The 24,391-nt window shown below is 46.7% G+C and overlaps 1 protein-coding gene across 2 annotated transcripts in view; it reads left to right on the top strand.

The window, feature by feature from the left end:
- Positions 1 to 18,035, top strand: part of BTBD9 (BTB domain containing 9) — a 523,844-nt gene extending 505,809 nt beyond the window's left edge. For both annotated transcript variants that reach the window (XM_069236325.1, XM_069236324.1), the window contains one exon: positions 15,796 to 18,035. In XM_069236325.1, coding sequence (XP_069092426.1) covers positions 15,796 to 15,975 — 180 coding nt within the window. In that variant the 3' untranslated portion in view covers positions 15,976 to 18,035. The remainder of the gene's footprint in view (positions 1 to 15,795) is intronic.
- The last annotated feature ends 6,356 nt before the right edge of the window (positions 18,036 to 24,391 follow it).

Genomic DNA, 24,391 nt, shown 5'->3' with positions numbered 1-24,391 from the left:
TGGCACCACCCCTGTCCAGCATATCAACAGAGTGGTGCGAGATTGTGGAAACTGTGTTGGGAAGCAATTCCCTTGTGGCAGTATGTAACGTGATAGGGAGTTTTCCAGTAGCAGCTCACTTTGCAGGTTCCCTCAACATGAAAGTGAATGCTCTCAGTCCTTCCCACTGCAGGACCACGTCCAGATGTGAAGGAGAGGATCTTGTCCAAATTGAGATGTGCATATGTGGATCTTTTGCCACAGGCCAGAATAGAAAGTGTCTTTAGCTATGTGCCATATAATTCTCTTTGAATGGTTCCCTGGGGAATGCTTTACAGATCAGCTGGTCTCAGGGCATGTACGTGTTTCCACTGATTTGATTCTGTCATAGGTCCTGCCAAAGGTGTGGGAGGATCAAGCACAACTGATCCGTGTTGCTCCAAGTTGGATAAAAAAAGACACTCTCAGCCTCTTTTTTTCCCAAGTACAGAGTAGACCTGTTTTGGCAGATGGATTTCCAGGACCTCCACTGCATTCCCTGAACTGTGCCACTGCACATGTAGAAATTGAGCATTTCCAGCGATAATCCGCTTGCCTTCTGTCTGAATCAGCCGATATTACCTCGGCTGACAGGAAACATCCCATGAAAACTATTCTTGTGGGTCGCAGCAACAAATGTACTAAGTGATGCAAGTTGGAAGGCCTAATTCCTTTTTAGTCCCATCTTTCTCACTTCCTGCAATGTATCTGGTTCTTTCCCAGTAGGATCTAGCAATTGCAATAGTTAAAGGTGAATTGGCTGCAGTGTCCACCTCAATGTGTGCTCCTGGCCAGCCTTCCATCATACATCCAGGTTTAGTTATGGATACAGAACATAGGATGCATCGGTCACCTGATAGGATGATAATCGGATTCTTGTGGTCCCTGCATCACTCCTGTATGACTCAATCTCTCAGCACCATCATAGGCAGAGTGTTTGAGGACTGCTAGATTACACCAGTGGGGCCACACTTTGATCATTATGGAGTCACATTTACAATTTCATTCAGTTTGAGATCAACCTTGTCTGTCCATTGCTCAGCATTGAGAAATTGTTTGATCAGTTCAGTTCAAGTTATTTTCAGTCATGTATATAAGCCACAATAAGCCAAAGATACGGTAGGATTGCTTATTCCTTTGTTAAGCTCAGATTTCATTTTAACAGCAAGATTATTTCAGGAAAAAAGTGTCACATGCTACATTCTTTTCTCTGCTATAGTTGCAAAATATCTTGATGATGAATCTGCCACTCAGAGAGGATATTCCTCATCCATAGAAGATAGGGCTGAGTGCTTCACTCTGATCTTAAAGGCTCACGTCGGGGAAATCTGACTCAGTGTGCAGGTGGACTGAGGAAGTCTACACACTACTGTTCTTGAAAAGAGAGCCATTAGACTGAGTCGTCAGCCATTATCTTTTGGTCTTCAAAACAGGAATGTTCAAATTGAAATAGGCAACCTGGCAATCATATTTGCAGCAGGGAGCATTGCTTTTTATAAAAAAATAATTGTGGGGCATCGACTCTCACAGGCTAGAAAATGAAATACCCTAATCAGAAAGACTTCTGGAGCTCGCAGAGGAGCAAGGAGTAGCCACAAATATATTTGTTGTGGTGGACTATTTATATAAATGGAATTGCTGCCAAAGAAGACCCGGAATACCCACGTTTCATAAGTGTTTGCAGTATGTGGCTTATTGGGTTACACTTTTTTGTTTAAATGCACTAACCATTTTCTCTCCCTTTTTCTGACACTGCCTTTCATGCTCAGAGCTGTCACAAATTCAGATATCTGAAGCAGTAAACATCAATATCATAACAGTTTTATCATTTGCAGCTAGTAATCTCTCATCACAAACATGGAAACGTATGGGAAACATCTTTGTTTTTTAGATTTTAATGTAGTGTAGTCAACATTTATGAGTAATACCCTTTTAGGTATTGGCCCCTACAATAGTTTTACCTTCTACTTCAAATGTTGCTGTATATTTGCTTTCTAGCTTAGGGACATCAGTATCTCGCTATTTTTCAAATACATTTTGCCCAGAACTCTCCTTATTTGTTGTGCCCAGAACACTCCTCACTTGTTCTCTTAGTAGTCTCTGAATTTCATAGTAATCAGTTCATCATGCTACCAGTGTTTTTTTTTTTTGATTAGCCGGCTGGGGAGGTTTTAGTTGAGTGATTTCTAGATGAATTGTAGTTTGCATCAGTTTTCACTTTAAGAAGGATGACAGTGTAGTTCTCGGTAGCTTAACAACCAGTAGTATTCATGGCAATTCTATCACAAGGGCACTCGTGGTCATGTTTCATAGCATTTACAAATCCGCTACATAGAGGTCAATGCTTACCTTCTCTTAATATGATTGCCTTCATACTGTTTGCAAATCTGATTGCCAAGTAGGTAGACAGACATTTCAGAAACCTTGTTCTTTAGATAAGGTATTTAATTTTCTGTATCCCTCTCTGAGATATCCACATGTGGGAGTTCTTTTATTGGAAATATAGAATATTCCATCCAGTGTGTTATTTCAAATCCACTTTTAGCATACAGATGCGACATGGTCTCCAGCCTGAGCACTGCCTTCTAGTTACTGTTGTGCCCATGTTCTTGTTCCAAGACTCAAGTCTTTTACTGCATTTGTATGTACTCTCTGTTGGGAGATTGTTTCATGTATTCACCATCAGCTCAGTCAAAAGCATGTTTTCATTATACTCATCGCCTGATCAGCTGTCATGAATGATATCTCTAGGAGTTTGCTGAAAGTGTGACCTCTTGTACTAGGCTTCTGTCAGGAATTTCAATTTTGCTGTCTTATTCCTCTGTTCTTCCTTTATATCCATATTGATTCTTGGCCCCAATCCATGTCTGTTTTGAACTTTACGTAATCACCATTTGGTCACATATCTTTGGACTGCCTACAGTTGATCTTATTATTTTGCAGATGAGGCTTCACTGGCTCAATAGTGATGTGTTCACTGGTTACAGCCTTTTTTTACTCTGCTGGCCTTTCTCAGTGTTTGTTAATATTCCTCTTTACTAACCCAGCTTGGGGTCAAGAACCCTCACCATGCTTACTGTTCATGCCCTCTGCTGAGGAGAGTAACTCCACTAACTCATAATGGAATTTGCAGTGTGGGTAGAACAGTATTTTCATTCTTGGAAGGCCCATTTTCACAGACTGAAACATCATTCATGGCCATCATTTTGCACACCCGTTTAGATCTCAGTTGCAAATGAGCTCACCCTGGGAGGATCCTGAGATCATGCAAGTTTATCACTTATGCGAACAGACCAATTACAGTTTGGCATTATTTACTCATGAAGCGGAGACATTATTAAAGAGGTTAATGATGACATATAGTTATGTGGCGCTATGGAAGGTCACCTGTACGACAGCCAATATTACAGTACAAAGTAGGAGGCAAGAGGAATCAGGAAGCAGTCATATTTTATTCACATGGATTCAAATTGATACAGATTGTCTGTGCATCATGGTGGATCTGAAGCTTCTGCCATCGCATTCAAGACAACCTCTTTGGTCTCAGAAATATCTCAGGTGTTAGCAGAGTTCATCCTGAAGAGGCAAGAGTTGGGGTTCAGTAACTCTGCAGGACATTTTGGGGAGCAAGGATATAACTTGCCGACATTTCCAAGAACATACATTCGTATTTTGAAAAGGCCATAAGGTCTCCGCAGTCATTCTGAGATCCCCAACTGGGGAGATTAGATCAAGTTATTTTATTCTCTCCATAGGGAGAAACAGAATCTTATACTTTTCCACATTAATTCAAACTCTTGTCCTGAGGTAAAAGGTCCATCACTTGTGTTTATTCCGAGATATAAATACCTTGTTCTTTAAAAACTGGCAATCATGCACCTGACTCTGTCTTGATGTTTGGTAGGAAAGACTCCACTGGTTTTGTACTTCCCCTTACTTGTGTTTTGGTCGATGCACATTGTTTACTCTCCGGCTCAAATAGTAGCCCAAGTGGGACCAGCAGGAAATATTCACCAGCTGCTCACTTTACCAGCCGTGAGGGCTATTTCCCTGGATCCAACGTCATTGTGGTTGCACATCATGATGGACTCCAACATCTGTTTCCTCCTGAGAGGGATCCACGTTTTCAGTAGGCTCTAAAATTGACTTATGCTGGAGAATCTGCCATTGGCAGACTAAGGCCCTCTTTTCAATTGCTCCTTTCAGGTGTGCCAACAAACCTATGATCAAGTCCAAAAGAAAGCACTTAAAACAGATGAGACTGGGCGCATTCAGGGTGGTACGGACATAGTCTTAAAACAGACAATTAGAAACAGACATCAGCAGACAACTGAAAAGAGACATCAACAGTGATTTCAGATTTCCATCTTTACACACAAAGGTGTTACTCTATGTAGTCTTCGTATGTCACGTTTCTCCAGGGCAGAGGATCATTTGTATCCTCTGAGTTAGATATGGGCTAAGGTTTTCGATTGATCTTATTGAGGAATCGAGGCACTTTCTTGAGAGGTTTTTATATATTGAGCAAGTGTGTATCACTCCCACAGCACACTAGAGGTCCCCCATCGCTTAGATGTTGTCTGACGAGTACACTACATAAAGGGAACCTTGTAACTTGTCCGAGGATTGTTTCTGCGATCAGTGTGAGGATCATGTGGGCAATCCCACTGCATTCTGGGAACGCAACCCTCTTTGCACCCTTAAGGTGTCTTTGTTATCTATTCCCCCTATAGGTGGCCTGGCCCATGCTACCATCACCTGCTGGGTTTGCTGCCCCGCCATCACATCCCAGGAGTCAGTAACTAAAGAGGGTTGGATGTCAGATTTCTGGTCGTTTTTGCGCATAAGGCCATAACTTCAACAGTGCTCGGCCAGGCTCTCTTCTGCTCATTTCAGTACCATCTTATTACAGACGTTCAATTCCCTGCAACTAAGGTGTGATGGCATGTTGAGCTAAGTTCCTCTCATTATGTGCGACCCTTGCAGAAAATAGCTGATTCCCAGCATATCTGAGCAATTTTACATTAAATATCATTTACAGCCTCACACCAGCGCCATTTCGCAGTAAATTGCAATGCACGAATTTGTTTATGTGCCTGTTGGTGCCCCCATAGCAATGTGGAAAAGGGGACGGGGGGGGGGGGGGCGACTATGCTAGCAGTTATTGCAGGGTACATTGTCAGTGTTGCTCATTTCAGCATAAAACTGCTGACCGACCAAACTGAGGCACTGAGAAGAAAATGATCATAAAACAGCATTCCTTTACAAGCATTTCATTAAGAGGAAAATGTTGCTTTTCTACCCATCATTGCTGTGTTCCTGTTCGTTATATCTCATTTTATTATTTTGCCTCTGCTCTGTTTTTGTTCCTTTTTAAAACAATATGTGACCTATTTTATTCTGGACGAAGTGATTACAAAAAATATCTTTTTGTTTTATTATCGTTTGTGTATTTCGTGATTTTTTTTACAGCACCTTTCCCTTAATATGCAGCGTTTCCTCTTGACGAAGCTGAGAAGTGCCCGAGAAATAACATTTAGGTTACCTGAGAATTATGTATGTTTCAGGTGATAACTGCGGGAAAAACTTTGAGGATTGAGGCAAAACAGTCTTCAACTCTATATCCAGACTAACTGTAAAAAATATTTCATAAGAAATATTTGACAGGAAGCACACGGCATCATTCCATTTAGTCTTACTTGATAATGACATCTTGTCCGCTAGTAGAAATGTTTCCTGAGATGTGTGGATGCGCCACTAACTTGCAGAGTCTCTTTAGGGAATCTTGCGGATAAGGCCCTTTTGGCCACTGGTCCGCCTCCTGTGTCTGCCTCCCCTTCATAAGGTGTGATGGCGCACGCAGCGGGCTCGCGTATGATGCTGATCGAAGACGTTTCACCATGGGACAAACACTGACACACTCTCCACCAGGGCCGGCCTGTAGCATGGGCGCGCTGGACCCGGCCCAGGGCACAGTATTCTGAAGGGCGCCCGGAGCTGTGTGCGTTAAGGTTATGCCAACAGCAGCACCCTCTAGCCTTTTCCCGGTCTGTTCGTTTCTGTGTGCTTTGCCAGTTTAATGTGGTTTTAGTCCTTCATTATCATACCGCCGGTGACGTTTTTAACACCCCCTTAGCCCACGCCAACAAATCCATCGTCCGCGTGAGGCTGCAGAGCTATGGGTGATGTTGGTGAGCTGGGGAAGGTCCTGGGATGTTTGTGTTCAGGGACTAGTCGCTGCTCATCCAGGTACTGGCAAACACAAAAGGAGCGCCTGCTGCCTCATTTCATTCACTATTATTCGCAAGGGCGCCAAAGTTCTCACCGTCCAGAGTGGTAGCTTAGCTGAGGCCATCTCTGCTCTCAACGCTGGTGTTTGCCCCGCAATAATAGCGTTGTTTTTGTTCTTTTGGTTTTTTAGGGTCGAGTCTGCGTTGCATGCGCTTGCGCATGCGTATCGCAGCGAGACGCTTTAGTTATTAGAAAAGGGCTCGGAGCCCTGTCGACATCACATCAGTGCTAACCATTGGTTCATGGGCTTGACTATTAAAATCCGCTTGCTTTCATTAGTCAAAGGCATGGTCACGTCATGCCTTTTCCAGTGGCTAGCCCTCCTCGAGCGCATCGACCAAGCACAGAAAACTTGCGAGGCTCGCTGTTTTCTGTCCGGCTCGTGGACTACTTTTTTATCTATTTTACTAGCGTTTCGCTTAGCAGAAGTCGAGCGCTTAACACAGTTAATTTAACTTTTTCGGGTTACGTACATAAAAGCACTTTTGCTGAGTCGGGTTAGGAGTTTACAGCGCAATCAGCTCTAACATGAGCAAACGCCAGACATGTTGCATTGCAAATGCTTGTTTTTAGCTGGTGTGCCCCTTACCCCTGCCGCCCTCCCCACCCTGCCTGTCCACTGTCATTTTGCTCCCTACAAACTCAGCGCTGTGTAATTAAGTACTGCAGTGCAGGTGGCGAAATGTCGTCCTTCGGGCTAGTAAATGCAGCACAAAGTCCACACTCCACATTGAATGATCCTTCCATTGCTGAGCCACTTGGATTTCCTAACCTGGTTTCTGTGGTTCTTTGGGCCTCAGGTGACCTCTCTTGCTTCACTATAGCCCCACTGCGGACCTTTAGAGGAATTCTAGAAGCAGCGGAGGCCGCCGCAAATGTCCAGGGGAGGGACAGCGAGGACAAATAATAATAATAATAAAAAGACTTATCCTTCCCACAGCCATCTCCTGCTGCCTCGCTCCTCTGCTATTCTGGTGTCCCAGCATTCACTGGGACACCAGCACAGGCTCTCCAGCAATTGTGGCGCTGCTCTTGTGCTAAACCTAGCATGAGAGCAGCCTCAGGATTGGTCTAAGTGGCTTGGACTTCTGCTCATACACTGCCCTGGGGCCTGTGCAGTTTGTACAGCTCAGCTATTCATCACAGCCAGGTTGGAGAAACCTAAGTGCGCATGTGTGTTTGGCTGGCCTAAGATGGCACACATGCACACTTAGTGCACTCCATTCCTTCTCCCCCCCTCCCATGGCCCAGGCCCGCCCCTCCCTTCACATGCTGACTAAGCCATTAGCAGAAAAATAAAATAATAAAGTATTGTTTATTTTTTGGCTGCTGGCTGTTCGTCAAGGGAGCGATTCTTCTCCGCCACTGCGGAGGAGCCACCACTGCCTAGAAGCGCATGAAGAGTATTCTTCGTATAGGTGTATCACTTTCCATACTCATTTGTATAGCATCCTAGTATGAATGAAGCATAAGCAGGGCCACAGGAATTATGTGTCAGGAGAGGGCCAAATTATGCAGCAGTGTTGAGTAATTTATGCAGCAGTGTTGAGTAAATTATGCAGCAGTGTTGAGTAAATTATGCAGCAGTGTTGAGTAAATTATGCAGCAGTGTTGAGTAAATTATGCAGCAGTGTTGAGTAAATTATGCAGCAGTTTAAAGTAAATTATGCAGCAAGTAAAGGCAAATTATGTGGCATGATGCGGCACATTTTGTAATAGTATTACTTAATTTTTTAACTTGGTAACACTGTCAGGGCATTGGATGTGTCTCATTGCTACCATTTTAAGACCCAAATATAGCAATAAGTGACAAAAAGTGACGAGTCCAGCTTTGCAAAGGGCCTTTCACCGTGTGGAAACACGTGTTGGTGCACTTCTAGCAACTTGTAAACCATTTTACTTAGAAAGAACATTTTCTTTTTAATTCAAATCTGCAGATTATGCAGCAGATGATGGAATATGTGGTAGAATAGGATAGAGACAAAAAGACAGTGAAGAAAGGTGGAGGACCTGACTTGGTTGTAGAAAGCTGGATGAAGAGTGGAAGAGAGAAAGAGTGGAGGGACGAGATTTCTCCGCCCACAGGTGATGCAAAGGCAAGAAATGTACACGGAGGAGATCAGTGCAGGATGCAGTGGCTTTCCTTGCCTAACAGGGAAACAAGCGATCTGTCATCTGGTAAAAAGGGGGTCTGCAGATGTTTTTCAACATGTACGATTTTACCACTGTGGATCTAACATCCTTGGATGGCATTCAGTTTGAATTTTTTTTTAAAAACTGTATTTGTTGGAAGATTCTCCAGAATAAAATCAAATATTTAAAGCCAGTCCAAGGTGAATCTCTCCGAAGTGCATACAGCTGTGACAAAGGGCCTGATTTAGATCTTGGCGGAGAAAATAGTCTGTCACAAATGTGACGGATATCCCATCTGCCTATCATGGGATCGTAATAAGACGGATGGGAAATACGTCACATTCATGAGGGAATAATCCCCTCCTCCAAGAGCTAAATCAGGCCCAAAGTTTCCCATGTTCTCCCCTGTGGGTAAAGAATTGCTTTGACATGCTGAGGACACGTTCACTCTGAATTCATCTTTGATTGTGCTCTTGCCTAATGCTGGGTGAAACCTCAAAATGTTCAACCAGGAGGCAAGGTTCTAAGACAGTCTTCCTCGGCATAGGGCAAGAGTTTTCCACACGTTTGAGCTTTTTCATTGTAAGTATTGTTTTGCAGCCTCACATGACTTCCCCTCTCATGGACCTGGAAGAGAAGGTGCTTGACATTGCATGTGACTGGAAGGAGCAGAGGTCTATGGGGGATGAATCTTAAACTCAATGTAATATCCCTTTCCTGTTTTCCTTGAACCATACCGCGGCTTGTCATGTTGACCAGTTGTTGGAAAATGGGTTATTGGTAAGGGCAGGTTGGTACCTACACTTAGCAATAGGCCACTAACCTCCACTTAGGTCCAGTTAGGTCTCAGTAAATTAAACCCAGCTCAACCCTTGTAGCTTGGCAACGAGCGTCAAGGCTTAACTTAGGAGACAGAGTTCAAAGCATTCAAATATCACAAAACAGTAATTAAATAATACACAGGAAACAGTTTAAAAATCCAAAACCAATTTATAACAATAGATTATATTTTTATCTTTAAAATGACACAAAAACTAATAAAATTGGATAAGGGGAACCAGAGATATGAATTTTTAAAGAATTATTGTTTTTTTAGTGCCTAGAAACAAAAAGTGCCAATCGGGTCATCTGGTTGCACCTCGACCGGGGAAAAGTCAAAGTTTAAGGCCGACTGCGATGGAGCCCGGCTCTGTTACAGGCCGCGGGAGGCCTCGGTCAAAAGTTTACGTTCGCACTTAGTCGTTTTTCTGAAGATTTTCTACAGCGGGACGAACCTGCCAGTCCAATCCAACCACCTGGAACTCTTCTCCGAATACACGTCGCGGGAATCCTCGGTGGAGATTTTTACAGTCGGACTTAGTCGTTTTTTTTTGAGGTGAAAATCCTTTGACCGGGGTATACCTGGATCTTGATCCGACGTCCTTGGAGCCCTCCTCGGATACGTTGGCTGGGAGGTCCCGGTCAACTTTGTACGTTCGGACTTAGTTTCTTTTTTGGAGATTTTCTTCACTGGGACGAACCTGCAAATCAGGCACGGTCGCGGTTGAGGCAAGCCAGCTAGAGTTGCTGCGGCGGGACGGTCCCTCTATGGAGCTTTTTTTCAAAAGTTCTCCAAACTTCTGGGTCTTCTCCCAGATATTCTTTTAAGGTTCTTTTGGGGTCCACAGCTCACCCCAAGGGTCCAGAAGCTCTGAGATGATCCTTGGGGGGTGTGGACTACAACTCTCAGAATGCACCTGGCGCAAACTCCTTTTTGCCCACTGGGCAGTGGTCAGCTGGTTGATGTCTTCAGGAGTTGGTGCAGGGGACTCAGGTTAGCAATTTTTCACCTGTAGCAAACAGGGAGTTCCTCCTTGAACCAGTTGAAGCCAGGCAAAGTCCTTGTGGTGAATCCCAAGTGTGCAGCTGGTGCAGTCCTTCTGAGTGCAGGTTCCAGGTGCAGGCCAGGGGTCCAGCAGGGCAGTCCTTCTTCTTCTGTAATTCTTCCTGGTAGGGATGTGGTAGGGAACTGAGGTGTGGGTGCAGGTCTGTCAGTTTTATCCTTGCTCCTGTGTGAAAAACAAGGGGGTCCTGGTTCTCCAATCATGGCCAGGGTCCTACCCCCTGTGATGATCACTTCCTGGAAAGTGTGGCAAAAATCAGTCCCAGGAGGCAACATTCCTCAAAAATCCATCATGGCTGAAAGTGATTTTTGGAGGTTACATCTGGCTGAGCCCACCCACTGGTGTGACTAAAAATCATAAACACACCCCTCTCCTGCCCTCCCCTAATTTAATCAAGGGGGCACCTAGTTGTCTGGGGTTGCAGGATGTGGGGGTGTTGCTGGGTTGCTCCAAATGTCCTTCTCTGCCTTTGAAGACCAGTTTGGCAGCCCTCCCCCTTCCTGCTTCACCATCTGCTGAGGGGAGATTTCCTCCCACAGGCAAATCTCTTTGTGTGAAGCCAGGCCACTTCACACCTCATCAAGGCTGCCTGGCCAGGCTGCCAAAGGCTGGCCAATCAGAGCACAGCAGCAAAAAAATGCAGGGCTGAAATTGCAACTTTTCAGGTATATTTTAAAACTCTTTACCTGAACAAGTCACATTAAATCCACCAACTGGAGGTTGTGGGATTTATTATAACAATTAATTTGATACCAAACTCTTAGTATCTGTCATTTAAGGGGACTTGTAAAATTAAAATAAAGTCTCCCCATTCTAGCCTATGAAGGCCATTCACTACAATGAGGGAAAAACAACTTTGGCTGTTTTTACCTCACCAGGGCTTATAAAAATATTTTTATAAGGTCCCTACTTATAGTTAATGGCACCCAGCCTTAGGGGCACATAGGGCACACCTTAGGGGTGACCTATATGTAAAAACAATGTTGTTTAATACTTTGGAACTACTTTTAATTCCAAAGTCGAATTTGCATATAACTTTAATTTAAAAGCAGCCAGCAAGGCAGGCCTGCCTTTAAAATGACACAGGGCACCTCAGCAGTGCACCTATGGGTGCACTACTGTAGGAAGCTGGCCTGGCATGTAGTGGGTACCAGAGGTACTTACACCTTGTGCCAGGTCCAGTTATCCATTATTAGTGTAGAAGAGGTCTTTCTAGCAGCTTAGACTGATAGAAGGTAGCTATGGTAAAGCAGCTTAGGCTGAACTAGGAGACATGCAAAGCTCCTACTATACCACTGGTGTCATATGCACAATATCATAAGAAAACCCAATACACAGAGTTACTAAAAATAAAGGTACTTTATTTTTTTGACAATATGCCAAAAGTATTTCAGTGAGTACCCTCAGTATGAGGATAAGTTATGTACACAAACCAAAATTAGGTAAGTAATAGCAAGAAAAGTAATGAAAACAGTGTAGAATTACAATAGATTGCAATAGGAGCACATAGGTATAGGGGCAACACAAACCATATACTCCAAAAGTGGAATGTGAACCACGAATGGACCCCAAACCTATGTGAGCTTGTAGAGGGTAGCTGGAACTGTAAGAAAACAGTGAGGGTTAGAAAAATAGCCCACCCCAAGACCCTGTAAGGTAGGTGTAAAGTGCACCTACTACCCCCAGAGAGCACAGAAGTTGTGATAGTGGGATTCTGCAGGAAGAACAAACACCAGCAATGCAACAACAGTGGATTTCTGGACCTGAGTACCCGTAAGACAAGGGGACCAAGTCCAATAGTCGCAACAGTGTTGAGAGTGGGCAGGAGCCCAGGAAATGCCAACTGAGGGTGCAAGGAAGCTGCCACTGGTTGGAAGAAGCTTGGAGTTCTGCAAGAAAGAAGAGGACTAGGAACTTCTCCTTTGGAGGCTGGATGTCCCACGTCGCGATGAAGCTTGCAGAGGTGTTCCCACACAGAAAGACCGCACACAAGCCTTGCTAGCTGCAAGGGTCGCGGTAGAGGTTTTTGGGTGCGGCTGTTGCCCAGGAGGGATCAGGATGTCGCTACTTGGAGGAGGAGATATAGGGGGCCCCCAGCAACTCAGGGAGCCCTCACAGAAGCAGGCAGCACCCGCAGAAGTACCCCAAGAGGCACTTAGAAGAAAAGTGAAGCGCCGTCCACGCTAAGTCACAAGAGGGAGTGCCACGATGCTGGAGGACAACTCAGAAGGTTGTGCACTGCAGGATGGAGTGCCGGGGACCCAGGCTTGGCTGTGCACAAAGGAAATCCTGGAAGAGTGCATAGGAGCCGGAGCAGCTGCAAATCACGCGGTACACAGCTTTGCAGTCTAGCGTGGGGAGGCAAGGACTCACTTCCACCAAACTTGGACTGAAGTGTCACTGGACGGTGGAAGTCACTTGGACAGTGTTGCTGTGTTCCAGGGACCATGTCCGTCAGGATGAGAGGGGACCCAGAGGACCAGTGTTGTAGTCTTTTGGTGCCTGCGTTAGCAGGGGGAAGATTCCATCGACCCACGGGAGATTTCTTTGGAGCTTCTGGTGCAGGGTGAAGGCAGGCTACCCCCAGAGAATGCACCACCTGGAAACAGTTGACAAAACCGGCAGGCTTAGGCGCTACAATGTTGCTGGTAGTCGTCTTGCTACTTTGTTGCGGTTTTGCCGGCGTCCTGGAGCAGTCAGTGGTCGATCCTTAGGTAGAAGGTGAAGAGGGAGATGCAGAGGAACTCTGGTGAGCTCTTGTGTTCATTATCTGAAGAATTCCCCAAAGCAGAGACCTTAAATAGCCAGAAAATGAGGTTTGGCTACCAAGGAAGGTGGATTGGCTACCAAGAGAGGTAAGAGCCTATCAGAAGGAGCCTCTGACGTCACCTGCTGGCACTGGCCACTCAGAGCAGTCCAGTGTGCCCCCAACCCCTCTGTGTCCAAGATGGCAGAGGTCTGGGACACACTGGAGGAGCGCTGGGAACCTCCCCTGGGAGGTACAGGTCAGGGGAGTGGTCACTCCCTTTCCTTTGTCCAGTTTTGCGCCAGAGCAGGGCTGGGGAATCCCTGAACCGGTGTAGACTGGCTTATGCAGAGATGGGCACCATCTGTGCCCATCAAAGCATTTCCAGAGGCTGGGGGAGGCTACTCCTCCCCAGCCCTTCACACCTATTTCCAAAGGGAGAGGGTGTAACACCCTCTCTCAGAGAAAATCCTTTGTTCTGCCTTCCTGGGCCAGGGCTGCCTGGACCTCAGGAGGGCAGAAACCTGTCTGAGGGTTTGGCAGCAGCTGCAGTGGAGACCCCGGAAAGGCAGTTTGGCAGTACCCGGGTACTGTGCTAGAGACGCAGGGGATCATGGAATTGTCCCCCTAATACCAGGATGGCATTGGGGTGACAATTCCATGATCTTAGACATGTTACATGGCCATGTTCGGAGTTACCATTGTGACGCTATACATATGTAGTGAGCTATGTATAGTGCACGCGTGTAATGGTGCCCCGCTCTCACAAAGTCCGGGGAATTTGCCCTGAGCAATGTGGGGGCACCTTGGCTAGTGCCAGGGTGCCCACACACTAAGTAACTTTGCACCCAACCTTCACCAGGTGAAGGTTAGACATATAGGTGACTTACAAGTTCCTTAAGTGCAGTGGTAAATGGCTGTGAAATAACGTGGACGTTATTTCACTCAGGCTGCACTGGCAGGCCTGTGTAAGAATTGTCAGAGCTCCCTATGGGTGGCAAAAGAAATGCTGCAGCCCATAGGGATTTCCTGGAACCCCAATAGCCTGGGTACCTCAGTACCATATACTAGGGAATTATATGGGTGTATTAGTATGCCAATGTGAATTGGTAAATTTAGTCACTAGCCTGTTAGTGACAAATTTGGAAAGCAGAGAGAGCATAACCACTGAGGTTCTGGTTAGCAGAGCCTCAGTGAGACAGTTAGGCATCACACAGGGAACACATACAGGGCACACTTATGAGCACTGGGGCCCTGTCTGGCAGGGTCCCAGTGACACATAGACTAAAACAACATATATACATTGAAATATGGGGGTAACATGCCAGGCAAGATGGTACTTTCCTACAACTACCTATGCTGTGGTCCCTAAACCTACATGCCCTACCATATACTAGGGACTTATAGGTAGGTTGACTTAGCCAATTATAATTAGCCTAATGGGCATATTGATTTTACACAGAGCACAGGCCCTGCGACTGGTTAGCCGTACCCAGGACACCATCAGAGTCAGGAAAACACCAGTCACAAGTGGAAAATGGGGGGAAAAAGTTAGGGGGCCTCTGCAATCAGCCCTGTTTTTTCACACCAGCCATGCAGTGTAGAAGCCATGAAGTGCAGGCATGCAGTTTGGTGCTGCCTCTCAGGCAAGCATTGGCATTCCGCTTTTGTGTAGGCAGCCACACTTCTGCATGCTATTATTGTTGTAAAGCTCTTCCTGCAGGAATATAACCTCAAAGAATGGTCACTTTTTAGAAAGGTGTCTCAGAATGTGTACCTAAGAGCTGGCATCAAGTTATTTCCAACAAATAAATGATAATTTAAAGGGCTCACTGGATTCAATTAAGATCCCCACACCCCCTGCACCCAGTCGCAGTATCAGACCACACTGGGTTGAACACTACCAGGTTTCAGTACCTGCTTCGTTATTTAGTTTGCTAACCTAGTTCTCCCTTTAGCTTGGCCTAGGCTGCAGTTTCCATGAGGACATTGAGGTTGCCGCCTTTCACTCTATCAAGTACTAGATTTTTTTTCTCATGGGGAATTGCCTTCTTCCCTTTCTGACCAGTAGAGCCCCCTCCCCCCCCCCCCCCCCCCCCCCCCCCCCCCTTAAGCTGATCTGTTTGCTGTTACTAATCTGGTGCCACAAACACACCAGCCAAAAATGGCACTTGAAAAGGGCGACTGCACAACCGAACAAATACCTCGGAAATTTTGGGGTTTCCATTGGCTAGCTCCATTCCCTCACTTATGCTCGTCTCGGACCCTGTTACATTCCCATATGCAATACAATGCTAGTGGCGCTCTTCCCCGCTACCTCCGCGCATATTTTCTACATCCTTGGAAGATGTTTAAACTATGCCTTCTCCTGGGCACTGCCATCTGCATTCCATAGTCTTGCCTGATGGTGTAAGGCATTATGTGGACGTTATAGCATCCATCACTGCCCCTGCTATAGAGCTGACTGCATCTTCCACATACTGTATGAATTCCCAAGTTTGACTGCTGTGTGTATTTTTCCAGTATTTCTTGCTGCAAGATTCAGCAGTGCATTGATGAACATTAGCTTGTCTAGTAGAGTAGATATAAGTGGAAGAAGTTCCATAGTTTGAGCTTGTTTTGTTTTGAAGGTGTGATTACCAAGAAAGATGCCAGCATGTAGCAGCCTAAGCCTCTGTCCAAGATCCAGGATCTAAATTTTTCTCCTGTTCTTTCATTATCCAGGTGTTTCACTGCGTGCACTTTGAGTGTCCTGCCCAGATATCCGCCCCCACCCCGTCGCCGAAGGAGGAGAAGAGTGAACAGGGGGCTTTGGCTGAGCAGCTTTCTGGTGGTCAGCAAGGCATAGCTGCCTTGCTTTTGTCTGCAAATTCAATGTCTCGATCACAAGGTCAGCAGCAGTGATGCATGGGTCCAGAGCGGGCCTGAACCTGGTGAGGATGGAGTGCGCAGTCTTGTGATCCCTCCGCTGAAGGCCCTTTCTGACGTTCACAGTACTTTGGAGCCTGGCAAGAGCTGTTGGAGTTGGAAAGGCTTCTCAAGGACACCAGAAGGCTGCGACACCCTCCTCAATCAGTGCAAATCAGCCCGGCCAGTGGTGGGAGAAAATTGGTCTTCAATCTTCATCAAGTTGTCCATTAATACCTTACCTCCCTAATCGCAACAAGGCAAAGGGGCGCAAGGGATTGTAATTGGCAGACCAGGGTTGGAATACAAATACAAGCCACACAAATGGACAAATTAAGTGAGACAGTCGGAGGCACTCCGTACTTTACATCAATCCTTGGGGCAGGATTTGCTGCGGAAATGTTCACGTTTATGTGGCGCTGTCCTACTATTTGACCTTTTTCTTAAGTTATAATGTGTGCATTTGCAGATTTGTTCTTATGCTGCTGTTTGTCATGTTCCTGGATCTGTTCTGCTGCTCTGTCGTTGCTCATTAGGCCCTCTACGCTGATTGGACTCCGCGAGAAGCAGATCACCCATGGAGGACCCACACATAATGGCCGCTGTACCTTCAGCAGCGCTGAAGCAATTGCTGAGTCGCCGCTGTGGCTTTGCAAGCAGAGCGCTTTGTCCGTCATTTCCTGAGCTCCTCCTAAGTGGGAGGCCGTCTTTAAAGTTGCAAAGGACGGCAAGTAAATAATGACACATGGTCCTCATTTAAGCCTCGAAAAAGCAATTTGTTTTCCATAAATCTCTCTAATAACTGCTGGAGAGTGGCATTTTCCAGGCCATTGTTGACTGCAGCAGAATTGGAGCCGTATCCACCTCATGTTGTCCTTTTGATTTGTCTCAAGTTTACTCCGCAGTAAGGGAATGTGCCCCTCCATTTCTGGCCCTGAGGGCTTGAAACATCATTTAGTACCCACCTCGGTAGTCTCCAGAGTCTCTCACTCGTGGGTTCCTGCATAGAAGCTGATCACTAACTCAGTCCTAATCCAGCCGTCCCACTCGGCCTCCTGGTTGGGTACATTTCTGGTTAGATGTCACCTTTCAGGGCTGTAGGGTGGCATTGACTCATAAGTCTCTCTAATACCGCCGTGGATTTAATGACGGTGTGTGCGGCCTACTGCGCCCCACGCATTACCTAATGAAGAATCACAGTACTGACCTTTAGCCAGCATAGCCTCTTTATCAGCAGGACACAGACATGAGGAACACTCCAAAGGAGCTGCCTGTCAAGTGTAATGCCTGGTGGATGTTTAATGCCGGGCTTATAGTCCGCTAGCCTTGCCGCTCCCAGTGTGGTTCAAGACACTGGTGCCCAGTAGATGAGAAGCTTATAAGGAGTGTGGTCCAATGCCTCAAAAACAGGATTGAATAGGGTACAGAGATTTATATTGTTAAAAAGTAAACAGTCTTGTGCTGTGTGTGAAGAAGAGATACAGAGCTCCTGAGCCATAGGCTTTCCCCTTTTCACCCTTGTAAACCTAGAAGTTTACATTAAAAACAAATCCACCCAGAAGTATCACACCAGGAAGGTATGAGTGTTAAAAATAAAACACAACCACTCCGTTGTGGAGCTTTGCATGTGGACCACAAGCTGGCATTCCACGTAACTGCTAGAACTTGGCTCTGGCCTATTTTTGTACCTAATGTTGACCCATTAGACCTTTTGTTCCAAGAGCCAGAATTGTATTTACTGAATATGACACTTGAGACTAGGTAGCAGTGTCTTGCCAGATCTCCAGAGAGCTTTCTTCTCAGAAGGTACTCGCCCTGTGGAGCCCAGTCTGGTGCCTGAGGACTTTGCGCCAGTCGCGACGTAGAGGAACTTATTGTGGGTACAGATGCTTCGGTCTGGTTAAGACTGATTGAAGATCACATTTCCATGCCTGCTAGACACATACATTTTTGTAGTGCTGCTTCTTTCAGCCACATGCAACGCTGGATTTATTTAAGCTACTTTTGTTTGGATTCAGATCCTACATGGGAAATAAAAAGTTGTTTGACGCATCATGCTTTACGTCTTGTGAACCTGTTTGTGACGCGGCTGTAGGTCTGTTGAAGGCAGATCGAGCGAGGCACGCCGTGCTGCGACTGTCCCCGAAGCCTGGGTCAGTATCTGCTGAAGAACCCTTGATGAGCGACTCTACCCTGTTGCCTTGACTTTCCCTGTTACTAATAGCAGTTTTACTGCCTCGACAGTCATGAAAATGTGATATTTAAAAAAATATTGGTTTCTGTAGATCGTTGTGAAATTTCGTCTTTAGCAGGCACATCACCGATACATGAATCCAGGTGTCCAACCCATTCAACGGGGGTTACCTCCTTGAACGCCATTGAACATCTCAGCCAGATCTAGAAGTATGGCCTCAGTAGCCCATTCATCCTACCTCACTCTGCCCTACTCCACGCCTGTTCCCTCTTCGGTCTCTGCCCCCTGTTGTATCAGAATTGTCTGTGTCATTATGAATTCTCGTTCACTTCTGTCTATATCAAGCTGTGTTCTCATTCTGCCCTATTCCTACTTCCGTCCTGATGATTTCCAGCTCACCTGATCCGTCTGTTTCAGTCCTTATTGAATTCTGCTTCCCTTTCTTTTCTCCGTCTACCCTAATCAGTTCTCGATCCCTCTATTATTGGAGTCAGTTTCTGTGCTCATTGGTTCTCGCTGCCCTTCCTATCCCTGTCTTTCTCTGTCTGTCGGTTTTTACGCTTCCTGTTCTTTTTGTACCTATCTGTCACAATCTGTTCATGCTCCCCTTCTATTTTCTGTTTATCCGCTTATCATTGACAGTTCTTTCTCCCCCTTCTGCTTTGTTTGCCTGTCTTTATCAGTCCATGCCCCCTTTCTGCTCTCGGTCACCTGTCTTTATCAGTTCATGCCCCCTTTCTGCTCCAGATCACCTGTCTTTATCAGTTCATGCCCCCTTTCTGCTCATCAGTATTTGCTGTCTGCCTCTGTCTCCGCTCGTAAACCCCCACTCCCCCACACACCCACGGTCTAATCCCCGTCTCCCTGCTATTCTCGCAGGATCTGCCCTTCATCTCTGTCCACTCTGGCATGTCTAGTTCCTGTTCGCCAAAGTTCTTCTCAGCCCCCGCCCCTTCCGCTTCTCTGTCTCCCCGTCTCTGCTGGCTGGCCTCGGCTCTTCTTCCTGTTATCAGCACCTTCTCCCACTGCACTGTCTGCCCTGATTAGTTCGCGCTCCTCTTCCTCGTCAGGCCTGGCCTCCCTGCTAGTCTCTCTGCCTCTCTGACCCGGGTTGTCAGTGACCCCCACTTCAGCAGCGAGGGCAGGGAGGCTGTCAGAGGATGCTTCTGTAAATATGGAGCATTTCAGTGATGGAGACCCTGGTCTACAAGAAGCCCAGACCCCTCGCAGTGGAAGGAGGGATGGAGAGAAGGATGGGTGGAGTAGAAGAATGGCTAAATGCACAGCTGGGGATGTATTGATGGGGTAACGTTGGATGCAGAGCGGAATAGAGAGCGGAATAGAGGGGCATGGAAGGTTAGAAGGATAGATGGATGAAGGCATGGACGGTTAGAAGGATGGATGGATGGAGGCATGGAAGGTTAGAAGGATAGATGGATGGATGGATGAAGGCATGGACGGTTAGAAGGATAGATGGATGGATGGAGGCATGGACGGGTAGAACGATAGATGGATGGATGAAGGCATGGACATTAGAAGGATAGATGATGGATGGATGAATGAATGGACGGTTAGAAGGATGGATGGATGAAGGCATGGACGGTTAGAAGCATAGACGGATGAAGGCATAGACGGTTAGAAGGATGGATGGATGAAGGCATGGACGGTTGGATGGATGGATGGAGACATGGACGTTAGAAGGATAGATGGATGGATGGATGAAGGCATGGACGTTAGAAGGATAGATGGATGAAGGCATAGACGGTTATAAGGATAGATGGATGGATGAAGGCATGGACGGTTAGATGGATGGATGGATGAAGGCATGGATGTTAGAAGGATGGATGAAGGCATGGACAGTTAGAAGGATACATGGATAGATGGATGAAGGCGTGGACGGTTAGATAGATGGATGAAGGCATGGACGGTTAGATGGATGGATGGATGGAGGCATGGACGGTTAGAAGGATGGATGAAGGCATGGACGGTTAGAAGGATGGATGAAGGCATGGACGGTTAGAAGGATACATAGATGGATGGATGAGGCATGGACAGTTAGAAGGATAGGTGGATGGATGGACGGTTAGAAGGATAGACAGAAGGATAGATGGATGGATGGATGAAGGCATGGACGGTTAGAAGGATAGATGGATGAAGGCATGGACGGTTAGAAGGATTGATAGATGGATGAAGGTGTGGACGGTTAGAAGGAAGGAAGGATGGATGGAGGCATGGACGGTTAGAAGGATGGATGGATGGATGGAGGCATGGACTGTTAGAAGTATAGATGGATGGATGGATGGACCTACCTGGCTGATACTACCCTTCCTGCCCATGCTCTACCCTCAAGAAATCCTGCTCCCCATCTCATCCCGCTGTGTCCTCAGCTGTTAATACCCTTCCTGCCCATGCTCTACCCTCAAGAAAACCTGCTCTCCATCTCATCCCACTTTGTCCTCAGCTGGTACTGCCCTTCCTGCCCATGCTCTACCCCCAAGAAGTCCTGCTCTCCATCTCATCCCACTGTGTCCTCAGCTGTTACTACCCTTCCTGCCCATGCTCTACCCTCAAGAAATCCTGCTCCCCATACTCATCCCACTGTGTCCTCAGGTATTACTGCCCTTCCTACCCATGAGCACTGAGTCCTCGGCTGTTACTACCCTTCCTGCCCATGCTCTACCCTCAAGAAATCCTGCTCTCCATCTCATCCCACTGTGTCCTCAGGTATTACTGCCCTTCCTGCCCATGAGCACTGTGTCCTCGGCTGTTACTGCCCTTCCCCTGCATGTTCTGTCCTCAAGAAATCCTGCTCCCCATCTCATCCCACTGTGTCCTCAGCTGTTACTACCCTTCCTGCCCATGCTCTACCCTCAAGAAATCCTGCTCCCCATCTCATCCCACTGTGTCCTCGGCTGTTACTACCCCTCCTACCCATGCTCTACCCTCAAGAAATCCTGCTCTCAATCTCATCCCACTGTGTCCTCGGCTGTTACTGCCCTTCCTGCTCATGTTATATCATCAAGAAATCGTGTCGTGCTCCGCCTCTCATTCGATTGTGTCCTCAGGAGCTCCTGCTCTCCATCAGCACCTCTGCCCACCCAGTGTGTCCTTACGTGTTCTTTCTCATTTCCACTTGCTATTCGTCTCTCTGCAGCTCCTTTTATTTTTTATTTCCCACTTTCTGCCCCTGATCCATTGCTTTACCCCCGTTTTTCTCTATTCTTTCCTTGCATTTCTGCTACTCGGCTCTATGCTTTCTCCTTAACATTTCCTGAAAACATACTGTGTTTCCCTCTGACTTCCACAGTTGAGCAAAGCTGTGTCCTTTGCAGGTTTTGCTCCTGTTGTTTTTTATATATTGGCATCTAGTGACATACTGTTGCTGTGTATGACAGCGGGGAGACACAAGGGACCTGATGTCCTTTCTCCCGGATGTCCTGCCCTCCTGAAGAATAGTCCTGCTATGGGCATCACTGCTGTGTATAGCATAGCATGGCATCTTGCCAGAGCATACCATCAGTTTGGATCAGGATGCACACCTATGGGTACCACAACCACTGTCGTCAAGGCTGTTGCTTGTTTTTGGGTGAGGGACGTTTGCCTGCTTGTCTGTGTCCTTTTTCTCTGTGTTGTACAAATGTTGCTCCTGTCCTCGGTTGTTTCAGCCCTCAGCAGTCTGTGGTGTATGTTGTGTCCTCTGAGGGATGCTTGTATTGCTGTTACCTCTGCTGTAATTGTGCTATGTGTGAGGGAACACTGCAGTTGTTGCTGCCTGTGTCTGAGCAGCACTGCTGCTGGCTCTACCGTACCTGTTGTGTACTTGTGTGGAGTTTGTCCTACTTCTGGTTGTACTGTACCTCTCCCATGTGTCTGGTGCTTGCAGTGGTTTCAGTTGTGTTGCAGTGGTTTCAGTTGTGTCATGAAGCTTGCACTGCTGCTGGCTGTACTGATCTTGTTTTATGTGCTCTTGAGGAGCTTCCACTGGCTGTGGGTGTACTGCATCTTTTCTCTATGGCTCCAGCCTGCTGTGCTGTGCTTTGCTGTCTGTTTGTGAAGCTTGATCTGCATCTGGCTGTACTGATCTCGTTTTATGTGCCCTTGAGAAGCTTCCACTGGCTGTGGGTGTACTGCATCTTTTCTCTATGGCTCCAGCCTGCTGTGCTGTGCTTTGCTGTGTCTGTTTGTGAAGCCTGCACTGCTGCTGGCTGTACTGATCTCATTTTATGTGCTCTTGAGGAGCTTCCACTGGCTCTGGGTGTACTGCATCTTTTCTCTATGGCTCCAGCCTGCTGTGCTTTGCTGTCTGTTTGTGAAGCTTGCACTGCTGCTGGCTGTACTGATCTTGTTTTATGTGCCCTTGAGAAGCTTCCACTGGCTGTGGGTGTACTGCATCTTTTCTCTATGGTTTCAGCCTGCTGTGCTTTGCTGTGTCTGTTTGTGAAGCTTGATCTGCATCTGGCTGTACTGATCCTGTTCTGTAAGTATGGCAACCCTGCACCGCTGATTCCCAAGGTGTACCTGGCGTTTCAGTGAAGCAATCTTGCACTGCTGCTGGCTGTGCTGTTCTTATTAAATGTCCTTACAAGAAGATTGCGCTGATTATATTTGTACTTTATGCTTTCTGTATGTCTTCAGATTGCAGTGCTTGTGGGTCTGTTGTACCTGTGGTCTGTATCTTTGCGAAGCTTGCGCTGCTACTGGTTATACTGATCCAGGTCTGTATTGATGGTAAGGTTACACCTGCGGCACTCAGCTTGTACCTGGCGTTTTCATGAAGAAAGCTTGCACTGCTGCTGGCTGTGCTGTTGAAGCCACCTATGAAGTACTCTGGCAGTACTGGCCTACGTCCTCTAACAGTCCTCGAGGTCTCCTTCCTTCCATGAGTTCTGCTTTCCTACTTTCTCTCCCATAACCCCCTCTTTATCTTCCCTTTGCCGTTATCAGTTCTTGGTTTCCCTCATTTCCTTTGCCAGTTCTCACACTCCCTGCATTTCTCATTGCCTGCTCTCCCTGGGTTTTCCTCCACTTACATTCACCCCCAGTGGTTCCTGCCTGAGAGCCCACACCCAGCATACCATATATCAGTCACATCAGCAGTGTATACATGTTCCTGCACCTTGTGTAAAGAAGCCTCTTCACGAACGAACAAGCAGCTCAGCCTGGATCCCATCTGGCCTCCAATGACCGGATCATGGGCACTAGAGAACATCTATTAAATGCTATATTTGGAGCAGGCTCGGATGATACGTTGTGTGTTTGTAAAGTGCACATTCACTCTAGTGCTGAGCAGGTGGGTGTGCCTACCCCTGCCTATGGTAGAATGATTAATTAAAAAGCCATGTCTTCAGCTTCTTACAGAATTCAAGAAGAGAGGAAGAGGCTGTGATGTGGAGTGGGAGGTCCTTCTGTGCTTTAGGAGCGATGGAAGAGAACGCCCCTCCTCCTGCATCAGTTTTGTGAATGTGTGGCAGGTGTCAGCAGGGGTGCCTGGGTCGTTGGTGGAAGGAGATGTGAACATTCATGTAGGTGGGGCCTAATTTGTGTAGTGCCTGAACTGTGTGTGTGTAGGGGGTTTGAATTGAGCATGTTTGTGTAACGGGAGCCAGTGTAGTGTAGCCCTGAAGTGAGGTGTGATGTGAGTTCTTTGTGGGAGGTTGACGATGAGTCTGGCTGCAGAGCACTGGATGGTTTGTAGACTTTTAATGAGTTGCTTGGCAATCCCGGTGTAGGGGCTTGCTGGTGTCTAGGGCCTGGGTGACAGTTTTTCTAGTGTTGGTAAGGAGACATTTGGAGATCTTCTTGTGCATGTTCAGGGTGTGTGGAAGCAGGAGGCAGTGATGCCATTGCTTGTGTGGCCGTGACCAGTTTGTTATTGATGTTTATTCTGAGATTTCCGGTGTGGGTTTTGGGTGTGTCAGACTGAGTTTGGCTGACCACTAGTCAGAGCCTTATGGTGAGATGCTCTTTCCGAACATCACCACTTCTGTTGTGTGAGTGCTGAACTTGAGACAATTAGCTTTCATCCAGTTAGTGACTTTGGTCATACAGGCTCTGAACTTGTTTCTTGAGTTCGGGGACTTGTCCGAAAGGGAAAGAATGAGTTGCATGTCATATGCGTAGGAGAGGATGTTGTGTGTGCAGATGACATTGGCCAGAGGGATCTTATATGCATTGAAGAGTTGGGTTGAGTTATCAGTATGGAGGTATGATGTATGAAAA

This window comes from Pleurodeles waltl, chromosome 5, assembly GCF_031143425.1.
Source record: "Pleurodeles waltl isolate 20211129_DDA chromosome 5, aPleWal1.hap1.20221129, whole genome shotgun sequence".
In the NCBI taxonomy this organism is placed as follows: Eukaryota; Metazoa; Chordata; class Amphibia; order Caudata; family Salamandridae; genus Pleurodeles; species Pleurodeles waltl.
Note: the sequence above shows the minus strand (reverse complement) of the source record. Positions and strands in the feature narration are given on the sequence as shown.